The sequence below is a fragment of the Mustela erminea genome, chromosome 15, assembly GCF_009829155.1.
Source record: "Mustela erminea isolate mMusErm1 chromosome 15, mMusErm1.Pri, whole genome shotgun sequence".
Taxonomy (NCBI): Eukaryota; Metazoa; Chordata; class Mammalia; order Carnivora; family Mustelidae; genus Mustela; species Mustela erminea.
The window spans coordinates 80,105,562-80,120,708 of NC_045628.1; the positions used below are offsets into that span (position 1 = coordinate 80,105,562).

The window sequence follows — 15,147 nt, forward strand, 5'->3', positions numbered from 1 at the left end:
TACACACTTCACAGCACTCATCATAGCACATACCCTCCCCAATGTCCATATCCCCACCACCCTCTCCTGTCCCCACTCCCCCCAGCAACCCTCAGTCTGTTTTTTGAGATTGAGCCTTTTATGGTTTGTCCAGTAAGAGACTCTTAATCACACGAAACAAATTGAGGGTTGCTGGGGGGAGGGTGGGGAGGTAGGGATAGTGTGGCTGGGTGATGGACATTGGGGAGGGTATGTGATATGGTGAGTGCTGTGAAATTTGTGATCCTGGTAATTCACAGACCTGTACCCCTGGGGTAAATAATACATTATATGTTAATAAAAAAAAATAATTAATAAAAGAACAAGAGCTTTCTAATTTTGAGAGAATGAATAATAAATATAATAAAACATGAGAATTCTCTTTTAAAATAAATAAATAAATAAAAATTTAAAAAGTTTGAAAAATCTCCCAGATACTTTATTGGCAATAAACATGTTCATTTCTCATCTGCTCTTTTAAACTTTTTGTTTAAATCCTGCTTTAAATTCCGGAGGGATCTAAGACAGTTCCTCCTTGTCAAGTCAAGTGAGTGATCCCCCCTTCCTGAACTTAGCTCTTTAATTTAGGTTTCCAGGGAAAGAGGTGCTCTGCCTCCCCACTCCAACTCATTCATCCCTTTTTAACAGCAGGAAACAAGGTTGTTGCTATAAAGTAAAAAATTAAAGGAGAAAGGAGACAAAATCCTGGATAATCACAGCCTGGATAATTAGCCTTGACTAAGGATTCTGCTAAGGTAATTGAACTGTCTTAGTTAACATAATCTCTTTGGTAGCTAAACATGTTTATCATACGGAGTAAGATTATCTGGTAGCTTAGGACTATTGGTGATATGAATGTTTTCCATAATGCATTTAGTTTTTTGCCAAGTTAATGTTATTGAACACATATATGCATTCATATATGTATACATTCATACACACACAGAAAAGTATATGTATATGTTGAGACAGGTACACATTTCCTAATAATTAACTTCACAGAAACAAAGAAGTTTTGTAGGAAACCACAGAAATATGCCCAAATCGTCACAATTAAAGTAAACAGTAAGGACACATCATAGTTGAATTGAAAAAGATCTTAGCTGAAATCAGGTGTTTTAAAAACAGGGTCAAGTGGTGCCTGGATGGCTCAGTTGATTAAGCGACTGCCTTCAGCTCAGGTCATGATCCCAAGGAGCCCTGCGTTGGGCTCCCTGCTTAGCAGGGAGTCTGCTTCTCCCTCTCTCTCTGCTGTTCTGACTGCTTGTGCTCTCTCTTGCTTTCTGTCAAATAAATAAATAAAATCTTAAAAAAAAAAGGGGGGTCAAAAGCAACCCTTTAGTATTTGTAAGACCATTATAAACTATTTTAAGTATATAATATGAAATTCTAAAATAATAAATGAAGGAAAAGTCTGTATAACGAGTGCCCTCATCTTATGGCACTACAATATTGCACTGTGCCCCCTGGGCCTTGGCGCCAAAGCAGGGAAATGCTTGGTGAAGAGCATGTTAAAGACAAACTTCTGTTACCCAGAACCATGTCGACAGTCACACCACGTGTAATTTTAAACAGGAAGCTTTGTCTTCGTTGTAGAACTAAAACTGAGTGACAGTAACATGTTCTAAGTCATTTGCCTCAGCCCCCCTCTCCAGGGGAGGGATTGCAGGCCGCCTGTGCAGGAAGGGGACAGCCTAAGCTTGGGACAACCCAGGTTTGGATCCTGACTCTACCCTGGAGCTCCGTGGCCTTGAACAAATTTCTTAGCCTCTCTTCGCCTTCATTTTCTTACCTGTAAAACTGTGTTCTTGTGACTCCAGCAACAAAGCAGATAAAGGGGTCTGGCACACAACACAGGGTGAAAAGCAGTACATATTATAACGATTATAGTTCTTACTATTATGCAAATATGCTAATGGACTACCATTTCTACAAAGTCAGTATTTATTGCTTTACAAGCTCCGTATGGATATTTCCCAGTCCATGTCCAAACCAACTTACCTTAGTCATTGCTCACAAGGAGATGCTATCAAGTTTCATATCATTAAAAACAAACAGACCCATCGTTTCCAATCTACCAACTCCATCAAATGTTTAAAAGACATTTTTTAAAGGCATCAAGTTGATTAGATTGGTCGTATGGTGGTAGGTATTAAAAACCCTTTCCCACTTCTGCAGTATTTTAGTACCTCTCGTGCTCCCGTAAGTAACCTAGGAGAGGAGACCCAGATTTCAGTATGGTATTTAGTTACACTTGTGCTACGTACGAAGGGGCTTTGGAAAGATGGCATCAGCACGCATGTTGCCAGAAAGCTCCTGAGACCGCCACGGGCATAACATTTGGGACAAACCAATGAGGTTAAATTATGACAAATGATTCACCCACAGACCCTGAAATACTGGTTTTGCCACCATCTGAATGGGCTTAGTTGATGTCCCATCCAGAAATTCTTCCATTGGTTGTACAGACAGAACTGTACGTCCACGGCAAATGGAGGGAAGGTCTCTGCATACAGAACATCTGTCCGTACTAAGAGAAATGATGCTCAGACACAAGGACTTTGCAATATATTTAAAATTCATTCTTCAGTGTCAATTCTTGACTAACTCTTTGCTCTCTGAAAACAGGCAATACAGTTTTTATTGCATGTAAGTTGTTTTTTGGTGAAAAGGAGGAAAAAGGAATTCAAAGTTAGCTTTCCATGAACAGCCACAAGGTCATTCTGCTTGTGAACTTACATAATATAGCTAACATATATCACAGTCAGATACACGGGTTATGCACTCACAAACTTAATCATTAAAATAGGAGACCACCTGTCTCAAATGCACTTTGCACCACAGACAATATGAATCAGAAATATTTGGTCTACAATATTTAATTCTATTTGTCTCAATCAAGAATCACTAGTAATACATTCTTAGATATAGAGAGACAGGAAAGTGATGTTTTTCATATTTTGTGATAGCTTCACATCGATTTATTTTTCAGAATATACTAAAATAAATGTAACCTACTTTTAAGAGCTGTTATTAAATTTTTTCTTTTGCTTCGTGAAAACAATCAGACTGTGACGTGGAGACTAGACTGGTGTGTCTAATCAGTCGAACTTCATATGCAGATCAAACAAATGTCATAATTCACTTTAGAGACCCATTGAAAACCTATATGGAAAATGGACTCTTTTGATTCTGGATTTATGTGGCAACATTTGAAACTAGTGGTCGAGCTAACACAGGCAACCATGCAGAAAGTTACAACATTCATAGAAATACCAAAGTATTTCTTGTGAGCAGTAATTGCTCAAAGCAAAGAAAGAACGAGTAAGAATGGGTTCACGGTTTCTGTGTTGGAACTTATTACTGAGTTCATGTTAATAAAACCAGGTCTCTTCCAAACATAATCATGTAAACTATTGGTGTAGGCTTGAAAGAGATTATTTATATTCAGTAAGGTACATGCAGTGCTGAAAATCTCCCCTGGCGTTAAAAAAAAAAAGTCTGGAAAAAGTCATTTCTCCTCCCTTTTTCTCCATAGCTCAATTTTACGTTAAAGTCCAAGTAAAAACTCTCTAGGACCAGTTTACTTTTTATAACATCATGGCCATATCATATACTTTCTTCCCCCGCCCCATGACCAAATCCTCTGAGTAAAGTATAAAACAAAAAACCTGACTCCAAGTAAAACAGAAAACAAAACCCCTAAACGAAACAAAACAATCTTGAGCAAAGAACTCAGTCATTTTTTTTTCTTTTTTTTAAGGTTGAAAACACTGGCGACATTATTTTCACTTCACTCACTTGACTCCTCTACAATGCTAAGTGCTCCCGTGGCTCGAGAGAGAATCCGAGAGAAAGAATTTAAGGTTAAGGACAGCGTCTCAACCATTTGGCCAGGCAGTGGAAGTGCTTGGTAAATGCAGAACGGAGTGGGCAGGGTGCCCTCCTAAGGAGGAACGCTGCTACACATCACTGGGTGACCGTGCTCTCTGTGAGAGGCTAGAGGGGATGCAGCCGCAGCAAATAAGACAGAGGGCTTTCTGGATCTCTTGGTTTCTGAAAGCGTATATGACAGGGTTGATGATGGAGTTGTAGGTGGCGGGCAGGAGGGTGGCGTAGGTGTAGATGGAGGGGTAGGTGTAATCAGCTATCAAGGAATAGAGGGTGAAAGGCATCCAGCAAGCAGCAAAGGTCCCCAGAATGATGGCCAGGGTGGAGACCCCCTTCCGGGTGGTCACGTAGTGGGACGTGGCCAGGAAGTGATGCTGCAGGGCTATCTGGTGGGCGTGCCTCATCACAATCTTGCAGATTTGGATGTAGAGCTGAAGCATGAGCGCAAACATGAAGAGGAAGGAGACGGAGAGGATGGCCGCGTTGTTCTTGGTGAGAGGTCTGACCACGCTGCAGGTGGACTCGTCTCTGAGGCAGTTCCAGCCCATGACAGGCAGCAGTCCCAGGCAGATGGAGGTCCCCCAGAGCATAATGAGCATGACATAGGTGAATGTGACTGTCCTCTCCGAGTGGTATGTCAGAGCGTAATACAGGGAGAGGTAGCGGTCAACAGTGATAGCCAGCAAGCTGCAGACAGAGGCAGAGAAAGAGGCGACAATGAGTCCGATTGTGACCAGCTTGGTGGCTTCTGACTGAAGCAGGTAGGCAAAAACAAAATTGATGATGAGTCCGATGCCGGCCAGCAAGTCTGCAAGAGCCAGGCTGCCTATCAGCAGGAACATGGGTGCTCGCAGGCTGGGGTTATGGAAGATGATAAGGACCACAATGGCATTTTCACAGGAGATGAGGGTTCCTGAGGTACACAAGACAATGTCCCAGGGGTTGACAACGAGCTCTGGCTCCGGCTCTACAACAGGAACCTGGGAGGAGACGGCCGCCGAGACGTTCTCCGAAGCGCCAGCATCTAAATAATCCCGAGGCAGCCCGCTTAAATTGACCTTCAGGTCTTCATTCATTTTAACCCCCGTCCTCTTCAACGAAAAGACAGGCTTTTTAATGTTTAGACACAGCAGAGTGACAATCCAAGATCATGCAAAAAACACATAAACAGAAAGCCAGCCCCTACTCAGACACTACCATCAAACGCCACGAGCTTCATGAATTATAAAGTGTTATGGAATAAAACAAAAGGCAAAGTCTCCGTGGTTTCAAACCCACGACCACAAATGCCGTTTGGCGCTGGGGACAACACAGGATAGGACTTGAAAACACGAGCGCGAGTGAGACAGGCACACACGGAACCGCGGCGGTCTGTTTGCTAAAGTGCTGGGAACGCACATCTGAAAAGCACATCCTGCATGCTGGAAAAGAACCACTGTTTGACATCTGGGCTGCTGCGCCGCAGCGACAAGTCGCGAGCCGGGGGCCGCCATCCTCGATGGAATATTTAAATCGCCTATTTCCATCGAGCCCCCCCGCCCCGACTCCAAAACAATCCTTCGCGCGCGTGCACACACTCACACACACACACTCCCCCAGCCAGAACAAAGAGGGGTCCCAGACGTCCCCCGTGTGCACAGGGCAGTCTGGCCAGGGTCACAAAAGGCAGGTGTGTGCACTGGGGGTGTGGAGACAGACAGACAGACACACGCGCATGCACTGCCGCCGCTTCCCCGGCGGGGACGGGCAGAGGACGTGAGGGGACAGACACGGCGCCCGGACAGGGGGCGCGCGGGGGCGGGGGGTCATCGAGGGGGTCACCTTGGCTCGCCCAGGCCGAGGGGGGTCCTCCGGTGCTTCCGAAGCGCGTGGGCTACTCGTGTCGCATGTCCGCGCCAGGGCCCGCGGCGGCGAGGGGCGGCGGCCGCGCCCGGGAGTGGGCGGGAGGGCGCGGGGCGCGCGCTCGGCGCCAGGTGAGCTGCGGGCGGCAGGTGAGCGGCGGGATCGGCTCTCGTGCCCGGTTCTCCCCGCCGCGCGCCCGCCAGCCCGCCCACCCGGCCCACACGCTCCCCGCGCGCGCGCCCCCGCCCCCGCGCCAGCCCGCCCGTGCGCGCCCGGCTGCCCGCCCGCGAGAGCCCCGGGAGGCCGGCGCGCGCCCCCACAGGTCGGGGCGCACCGGCCGGCGAGGGCGGACCGCGAGCAGCTAGAGTCCCCCACCCCTTCTGGAGGCGGAGATCTGCACCCTCGCGCTCCCAGCCTGCGACCCTGCGTCCCACCCCAGCTGGCGGTCTGGGGCTTGCACTGGGGCGGGGGCAGAGGCTCACCGCCTGAGAACCCGATGACCTATTTCATTCCTGAGGTCTCCCTGGGGAGTCCCAGTCTCTAGCGACCTGATTCTCCAAGACTTTCCCTACACTGCCACATCCATAGCCAAAAGAACTGCTTAGGGTGGCGTCCGGGATTAGCAGCAGGGATGCAGGGTGAGCAAGTGGGGGCGGGGGGTGTTGATCTTTAACGCAACAAAATGATTGGCCAGCTATTTTAGAATTGCCATTGACCACACCGCATCGTGATCCCCAAGGGGTTCCTTTCCTTAGGTGTGTCTTATAGATCTGGCTCGTTATTACTGTTCCCCTGGAACATTTGCTTAACTGCATTTAAGGTGCTGTTATGTGAATCATCATTATCATCAAACTGGACTTATTAAGTGCTCCTTGAGCTGTGTATTGAAATGGAAATCATTTACTGAGTTTCTGCAGAAGCATCCTGCAGATGCTGGCCAAAACCCATTCATTTAAGTACTGAAGGAGCAATGTTAATTTATTTTTTCATTTTAACGCTTCAGTAGGTTCTAAGATTAAGAAACTGATAAGCCGTCTGCTGTTATGAGCTCATGTCTCCTCTGGATACAAAACCTAGGGCACCTAGGAGATCTTAAGTTTAAGAATGATCTCCAGCTTAAGGATGGGAGAAAACAAGGCATGATGTTGGGGTTTTTCTTTTCAGTAGTGAAGGTTTTCCTGACTGCCTTTCTCCACGATCACAGAATGGGTCCTGTATGAGTAGAGATGGGCCACAGAACACAGAACCCTTCCTACTGCGGTATCAACCTCTGGCCATCCTACCTCCCCCTGATGCTCATGGTCATTTCTCACCCCAGCCCTGAAGATTCATCAACCCTTGACTTCTCTTGTCCCATTTCCTTCCATCCAGGAGCTCCTGCCACCCCCTGCAGGCCAGTTCTCAACTACAGATCAGTAGTTCCGGGGTGGGGCCCAGCCTGCCTTTCCAAACCTCTGTCCCAGAGATCCCGCTCCTTGTCCATGGTCTACACTTTGAAAAGCGAGGTTCTTGTACCTGGTGGGGAGGCATCAGACACCTGTACCTGCCAAGAACCATGCTAATTGCTGGAGCACATATTCAGTATGATGTGATCTTTTACTCACAGGCCTGGATGTGTGGTGGGGACAGATGCATAGACCCATGCAAACCCTCCTGATCTGCCCACCAGATTCCAAGCTGCAGAGGTCCTCTGGCTTCCCACTTCCTGACCAGCAACATTTGGACAGTGGTCTGCAAGGCTGCATTCTCAGTTCCTCCACCCTCCATCATAGGACACTGGAGCAGATGCCTTCAGTAGGTGAGGTTTCCTGTCTTTTCATCATTTACCTTTTTGTTGCCTTTTTTTTTTAAATGTAGCTTTGGCCAGAAACCTTAATCACAACCTGGCATTTTCACAACCCATACTAACAATTACTGTTTTCTGTGAGAAAGGCTCTGTGCCCATCATAAATGCACACAAGATCTTTGCTAAATTGGACGCTGTACCCACATTTCCTGGCTCTTCCTTGCGAATGAATTTACAGATTGTGGGGCTATCCCAGATTACCAGCTGGAGCAAGTCATAAATGGAGCCAGGGCTGTATGGAGGACGTGGTGTCTTTGTCCAAATGTTGCTGGTCAGTTTCTCCACTGCCTGTGTTAATGACGGCGCGTCAGTTTCTATGTATTTGATTAACTGTTGTGCTAATTGCAACCAAGATGACCTGTACCTCATTCCAAGACTTATATCACACCTGAGAATAAAACAGACTTCAAATTAAAGTTTAATTTTTATTTCTTTCTCTAACTTACAGCAAGATTTTTTTACAGTACAGTCTACATGTAGGAACTGCATGTTTCACAAATGTACAGGTTGAGGCAGGGATGCCAAATGAATTTATTGATGCCATCTCTAACCATCCTGAGAAATAGAATATCACTACTGCCCCAAAGCAGTCCTTCTGCCTCCACTTCTGTTATTATCCCCACTAGGAAAAGGAAACCACTGTGCTCAAGTTTAATGCCGTAGATTGGATTTACCTGTTTTTGAACACTCCATAAAGGGAATCACACAGTATGTATGCTGCTGTGTCTGACTTCTTTCACTCAACATTATTTCTGTGAGATTTATTGATCTGTTATGCGGATTAGGAGTTGATTTGTTTTCCTTGCTCTGTAGTATTTATCACATACTGTGCCATAATTTCTTAATCCATTCTCCTACTGGTCACTTTGTGTTGCTGTCTGGTTTTGGCTATCGTGAAGAAAACCATGTTGAACATCTTGGTACATGTCATTTATTTTTTTTTTTAAGATTTTATTTATTTATTTGACAGAGATCACAAGTAGGCAGAGAGGCAGGCAGAGAGCAAGGGGGAAGCAGGCTCCCTGCTGAGCAGAGAGCCCAATGCAGGGCTCGATCCCAGGACTTTGAGATCATTACCTGAGTTGAAGGCAGAGGCTTAACCCACTGAGCCATCCAGGCACCCCTGTACATGTCATTTAATGCAGATATGTGTGCATTTCTATTAGGTATGTTCCTAAGGCTGGATCAAAGTATATTTTAATATTTAAACAAACTCTGACTGCTACTTAAGGGCAATGAGGGTTCTATAAAAAATCATAACATACCCCTCCTTTCCCTTTTATAAGACCCTCCAAACTTCCCATTTTAATAGAGGAGGAACATATTTTATGGGAATAACAAGGAGGTAACAAAAGGAAGGACATACCCCATAAAGACAATATTCAGTCTGAGATTCTGTGTGAGAAAGAAGAGTTCTGTTGTCAGTGGTAACATCGCCTCATTTCTGCACATATTTTTATGTTTTTAGAATTGTATTAATTAAAAAAAAGAAGTCTTTTTCTGATTATAAAATAATACATATTCATTGCAGAAAGTTTGCTGCCTGCAATTAAAACTAAAAAGTAAAATTATCTGTACTCTCAAATCCAGAGAGAGACACTATGAACTTTTTTTTTTGATAATATACATTTTTAATGCATTTGTTGGAGTTTTTTTTTTTTTTTTTCCCAGAGTAACTCGAGGAATTACTTTCAGAAGTACTTTATACTCATTATTGTATGGAGAAATCGTTTTAAATGTTCTTTGGGTTTTGAGTCACTGGTCGGTCGTCTCTGTGTCTTATGATGTAAGTGGCCAGGCAGGGTCACTTCCTATTCACCCTCAGATGTCCATCGACCCTCCGTCTCCTGCACTAGCCTTTCCTGCAGGACCTCCTGCTGCCTCTCTGTCCCTATGGGAGCTGAACAGCGGTCCCCAAAGATAGCCATGTTCTGCCCCCTGGAATCTGTGAGCATTACCTTATATGGCAAAAGGGATTTTGTAACGTGGAAGTGATTAAGCATCTCCAGATGGGCAGATTACTCTGGATTATCCAGGTGAACCCTAAATATAATCACAAACTTCTCCCCCGCTTTTTTTAAAGTAGGCTCCACACCCAGCGTGGAGCCCAACACAGGGCTTGAACTCATGACCCTGAGACCAAGATCTAAGTAGACATTATTGATAGTCAAACACTTAAGCAACTGAGCCACCCAGGGGTCCCACAAATGTCCATTTGAAAGATATTTTTTGAAGACAGAGGAAAGGACCCAGGAGCCAAAGGGTGTAGACAGCCTCTGGGAGCTGGAAGGAGCAATGGAATGAATCCTCTCTGGAGGTCTAGAAAGAACACAGTTGTAAGGACCCACTTTTGACTTCTTACCTCCAAAATAAATTTAGCGGGTTTTTTTTGTTTGTTTTTTGTTTTTTGTTTTTTAAAGATTTTACTTATTTATTTGACAGACAGAGATCACAAGTAGGCAGAGAGGCAGGCAGAGAGAGAGAGGAGGAAGCAGGCTCCCCGCTGAGCAGAGAGCCCCATGTGGGGCTCGATCCCAGGACCCTGGGACCATGACCCGAGCCGAAGGCAGAGGCTTTAACCCACTGAGCCACCCAGGCACCCCTGTTTTTGTTTTTTTTGATACACACCGTGACTAACTTAAGTCTGTCGTCTCCATTAGTATTCACTTATAGTGTTGTACATTCTGCGAGTTTTAGCAAATTCGTAATGGCATGTCTCCATCATCATAGCATCATACAGAGCAGTCCTGAAAATGTCCTTTGCTGTACCTGTCCCTCCCTCTCACTTCCCTGAATCCCTGTCCATCACTGATCTTTTTACACTATCTGTGGTTTGCCTTTTCCAGAATGTCATGTAGCTGGAACCCTACCATACTATCTTCTGAACTAGCTTCTTTCACTTAGTAACATGGGCGCAAATGTTGGTCATGGGGTGGGGAGGAGGTGAGTCTGCACCTCTTGGTAGAATCCTGAGACATTCTCTCAGTTGCGACATCAGAAGCGTGGAGGGTCAGGAGCTGGGCACGGTGTCTGTGCCAGGCCCCCACCCCCCCCAGGGGCAAGGCCAGCATTTCCTCCTAAGATAGATGGTCATGGGATGAGAGGGAGGCTGAACCTGAGACATGTTTTTGGGGACTCATTAAATCACTAGAGGACGCCTTAAGGTCTAAATTTTAACACTCAATTTTAATCAATTAAATCAATTAAATTTTAGATTAAAATTTAATCTAAATTTTAACACTCAAGCCAGTAGAGGGCTACTATTTAGGTATAAAGAGGAGGTGTTCATGGGGCAACCCATTCAGGCTATAGACTGAAGAGAGATTTCTCTCCTCCAGCCTTGTAATAAGGACCGCCAACCCTGAGTTGGACCTTGTAGCCAGGAACAAACAGTGCCATGTCACTGACTCAACGGTGTCATGCACCACTAGAGGTCCTGGAAAGTTCTTTTCTTGGGCCTTGACACTCTGGCTCTGTTTGCACAGGAACTCAAGGAGAGAAATGGAGTGATCAGGCTTGGTATTGATTTTTTTGAATCATTAAAGAGCGAGCACTGTTCACACAACGTAAATGCTTTGTATTTGAGCTCAAGAGTTAAACGTCTTGGCAGACAAGCTTGACAACACGCACTTTCTTTGCAAAGAAGCGTTCCTAGGGGACCTACCCCTCGATGCCTCATGAATCATGTGTTCTCAGCCTCTCTCTTTTCTTGCGACCTACATTTCATTGTATCTGATGGACTTCCCTAGGAGGTTTGGAGGAAATGTATGCTGTGAGCAAAGATGCAGCCTTTTCTTCTAATGTGGTTTTAAAATGCTGGCACGCTCCTACAGAATGCTCCTTCTTTCTTTAAAAGAGGTAATGGAAAGATCCTCGGAGGGTAGCTAGAAGTAGAAAAACAGTGTATTTCGCTGATATGCTACTTGGTTTCCAATTTTTCTTTTACTATGTTAGGAGGCCCAGGGAGCCAATTATAATCAATACATCTTAGCCAAAACATGATTGTTTGGCATGTCCCTAATCCTGTGGTTCTTGAAATGCTGGCTTAAAAATGCTGGTGAAAGAAACAGGAGAAGGGACAGGAAGAGAGGAAGAAATAACCAGGTCCCAGGGTGCTGACTCAACACCCCGCTCTCAGCTTATGTAGAATGTACTGTATCTTCCCCTCTATGTGATTCCCTCAACAGCACAAACAAGTTGCGGCTGCTAAATTTACAGGCTGACTTCTGTAAGGTGTGTACACAGGTGTGACCCTGCATGACTAGGGCAGCTTCGGCAGCGGTCTCGGTAACAGTGAAGGAGAATGATTCGTTCTGAGTTGGTGTCTCTGCATGAGGCCTGCCTAGCTCAGGGTAATGTGTGGTGGGTAATTAACGCATGTTTTGCCTGGCAACAAAATTGACTTGTCCTAACTCTTGATCGTTCTGCATTGGAGGCTCACATTTCTGACTGCTTTGCAGTCGACTGAGTTTATGTCAATTATGGAAGAAGATCGGCAGCACTTTGGATTCCTTGGGTTGGTCAATTTCACCACCAGCAGCATCCGTGACAAAATGGGGTTTCCAAACTTTTGTTTTGCTGGAATAAGTTCATTTCAGCAAGGAAACTTTATTATTATCTTATATTAAATGGACATTTTGAGCACACACACACACAAATACATACACATAAAGATGAATCTCGAACAACAAGAGAGTGCTTTAAGTGAAATACATCTGGTTTAATGAAAGCTCCCTGCATGGTTCAATTTTTGCAGAACACCCATTTTTCAGATGGGTGGAAATATCACAGCCCAGACTGGTCAGAAGATGGCTCTTGAAAACCACTGATAGACATGATGGTTTTGTATCTACTCAAAGAAATCCTGGAAGAGTTTTAATACTTTCTGTCCACAGGGAAAATGTACAGGTAAGGTTTCCAGATAAACACAGTTTTCTCTTAGGCACTCAGGAACATTCTTCACCTCTCCAAACTCATAGCCTGTGTTTAGGGAACACCCAACCTGTGTCACAAACTCTTCACTTTATGGAAATGAGAAGGACTCAGTCCCTGCCACCGTGTTCTGGGTTGTCATCAGTGAAATGGTCAGCTAGCTGCCTCCCACGAAGGCTTCCATGGTGACATTAATTTTTCTGTGAATGTACCGTGGTTTGGGGAGATCTACCTTAACTAGACTGATGCAATTGCATTAAATGTCAGCTATCGTATAATAAATATTTACTGTCTCGGGAGCCAAGTGTGCACAGACCTGCTTGACCTTGAGCAAATAAGCCACTCATCTATTTGTAAAATGAGAAGGTTTATAGCATCTACCTCCTAGGGCTGTGTGATGCGAGATAAAGCACATAGTACACTTATCCCAGCCTGGCACAAAGCTGAGGGTCTGCACACCAGAGTTATGATCACTGCTGTGGCCATTGGCAGTGTATGTCACCTCCCTGTCCCCTGTGTGAGCGAGGATTTGGGTGATTCCTCTCTTTTAGCTGCCCTGCCAGATACCGGGGCAGCCTCCTTGGAGTCATCGCCCACAACCCCTCCTCAACCTGTCAGGAAATCCTGTTGATCCTCCCTTCAGAATACTCCCAGAATCCCTAAGTGTCAAAACTCCGAGGCAAGTGAGATGTCCTTCAGTAGGTGACAAGATAACTAAACTGCGTACATCCAGACAGTGGAATATTATTTAGCTCTTAAAAAAAAAAAAAAGAAAGAAATCTCCCAGGCCACAAAAAGACAAGGGGGAAATTTACACTGCTTGTCACTCAGTGAAAGAAATCAGTGTGAAAAAGCTACATGCAGCCATATGACATTCAGGAAAAGGCAAATTATGGGGGACGATAGGTAGATCAGTGGTTGCTGAGGTTTTGGGGGAGGGAGGGATGAATCGTGGAAGCCCTGAAGATTTTTAGGGCAGTGGAACTACTCTGCGTGACCCTGCAATGCGGGATACATGCTATTGTCCAAACCCACAGAATGTACAACACCAAGAGTGAATGCTAATGTCTATTACGGACTTTAAGTGTTAATGACGTGTCAGTGCAGGTTCATGGATGGTAACGAATGGACCGCTATGGTGAGGGATGTTGGTAATAGGGACGCCGTGTGCATGTGGTGGGGAGGGGTATATGGGAACTTTTGGATCAATTTTGCAGTGGACCTAAAACACCTTTAAAAAATTGTCTATTTTTTTTAAAAGACTGAGAGGGTGCCTGGGTGGCTCAGTGGGTTAAGCCTCTGCCTTAGGCTCAGGTCATGATCTCAGGGTCCTGTGATCCAGTCTGGCATCGGACTCTCTGCTCAGCAGGGAGCCTGCTTCCTCCTCTCTCTCTCTCTTTACCTGCCTCTCTGCCTACTTGTAATCTCTCTCTCTGTCAAATAAATAAATTAATAAAATCTTTAAAAAAATAAATAGAGAAATGTTTCAGGAGATGAATTCATCCAAATGACTGTCATCCCTTTCCTGGATTTTGCCAAGGGCTTTGCAGCTGGTTTCCCACCTGTGTTCTCACTCTTGCAGCCTGTTCTTCATGCACCTCTGTAAAGTCATGTTCCTCCTCACCAAAGCCCTCAATGGGGCCCCCGATCACCCAGAGTGAAGCCAGGTCCTCATGCTGTCCTTAACCATCCAGCCCTCATGTCACTGTCCTTCCTGCCAGCACCAAGCTCTTCCCCAGTGCCCCACCACTCACCCCTGCCTCCTTCAGGTCTTCCCTCAAATGCCACATTTCAGTGAGGCTCAGCCCTCTGTCCACATTGTGGGCCCCCAACACACCACAGTGGTCCTCCTCCTAGTTTATTTCTTTCCTTCGCGCTGATGACCGCTGATATGCTAGGCATTGTCTTTCTTTCCCTCTTGTTTATCTCTTCCCTCCCCACAATACTACCTCCTCCATTTGGTTCCTTGTTGTTTCTCTGGTGCCTAGTGGGTGGCCTGGTGTGTGGAAGGGCCTTACGTCCAACAAATGGATCACGGAATTGGGAGGAGAAGTTAGGAGACTTGGATGTTGCAAGGTTGGACTGAGATCTTGTATCCCACTGCAGGGCAGGTCTTCCCAATGTATTGGGGACATAACTGTCTGATGACCAAGCAAGCCTCTCCGTGGCCTATTGGATGGGCCTCAGCTGACTGAGAAATGCCCCTTCACAGTGATGTGTTCTTTCAGCCATGCCCATCTATGGGATCAGGTTTGAGGCAAGTCTGGCTGTTTTCAGAGGCCTTTGGTCTTTTTCAAGTGACTTTCCTTGATGCCAGTGGGGGAAGGATGGTGCTATGGGTTGGATTGTGTCCCTCTAAAATTCATATGTTGTAGTTCTAACATCCAGTACTTCAGAACATGACTGTATTTGGAGACAGGGTCTTTAAAGAGTTGATTAAGTTCAAGTGAGGTCATGAAGGTGGGTCTCACAATCTGACTGGGCTACTTACAAGAGAAGGAGACTAGAGCACAGATGCACACAGAAAGAGAGAAGACAGCGAGAAGATGGCTACCTACTAGCCAAGGAGAGAGGTCACAGAAGAAACCAGCCCCACTGACACCTTGATCTCGGACATC

General features: G+C 45.5%; 1 protein-coding gene across 2 annotated transcripts; it reads right to left on the reverse strand.

Annotated features, from left to right (window-relative positions):
* Positions 1 to 1,321: 1,321 nt before the first annotated feature.
* Positions 1,322 to 6,352, reverse strand: GPR12 (G protein-coupled receptor 12). 2 transcript variants are annotated; one of them, XM_032315194.1, is made up of 3 exons: positions 6,127 to 6,352; positions 5,731 to 5,887; positions 1,322 to 5,000 (listed from the first exon to the last, which is right to left on the reverse strand). In XM_032315194.1, exon 3 carries the CDS (start codon positions 4,983 to 4,985, stop codon positions 3,981 to 3,983), a length of 1,005 nt encoding a protein of 334 aa, XP_032171085.1. In that variant the 5' UTR covers positions 4,986 to 5,000; positions 5,731 to 5,887; positions 6,127 to 6,352; the 3' UTR covers positions 1,322 to 3,980. The 2 variants fall into 2 exon arrangements, with proteins under 2 accessions (XP_032171085.1, XP_032171084.1); XM_032315193.1 differs by lacking the exon at positions 6,127 to 6,352 and having other exon boundaries at positions 5,731 to 5,964.
* Positions 6,353 to 15,147: the final 8,795 nt, after the last annotated feature.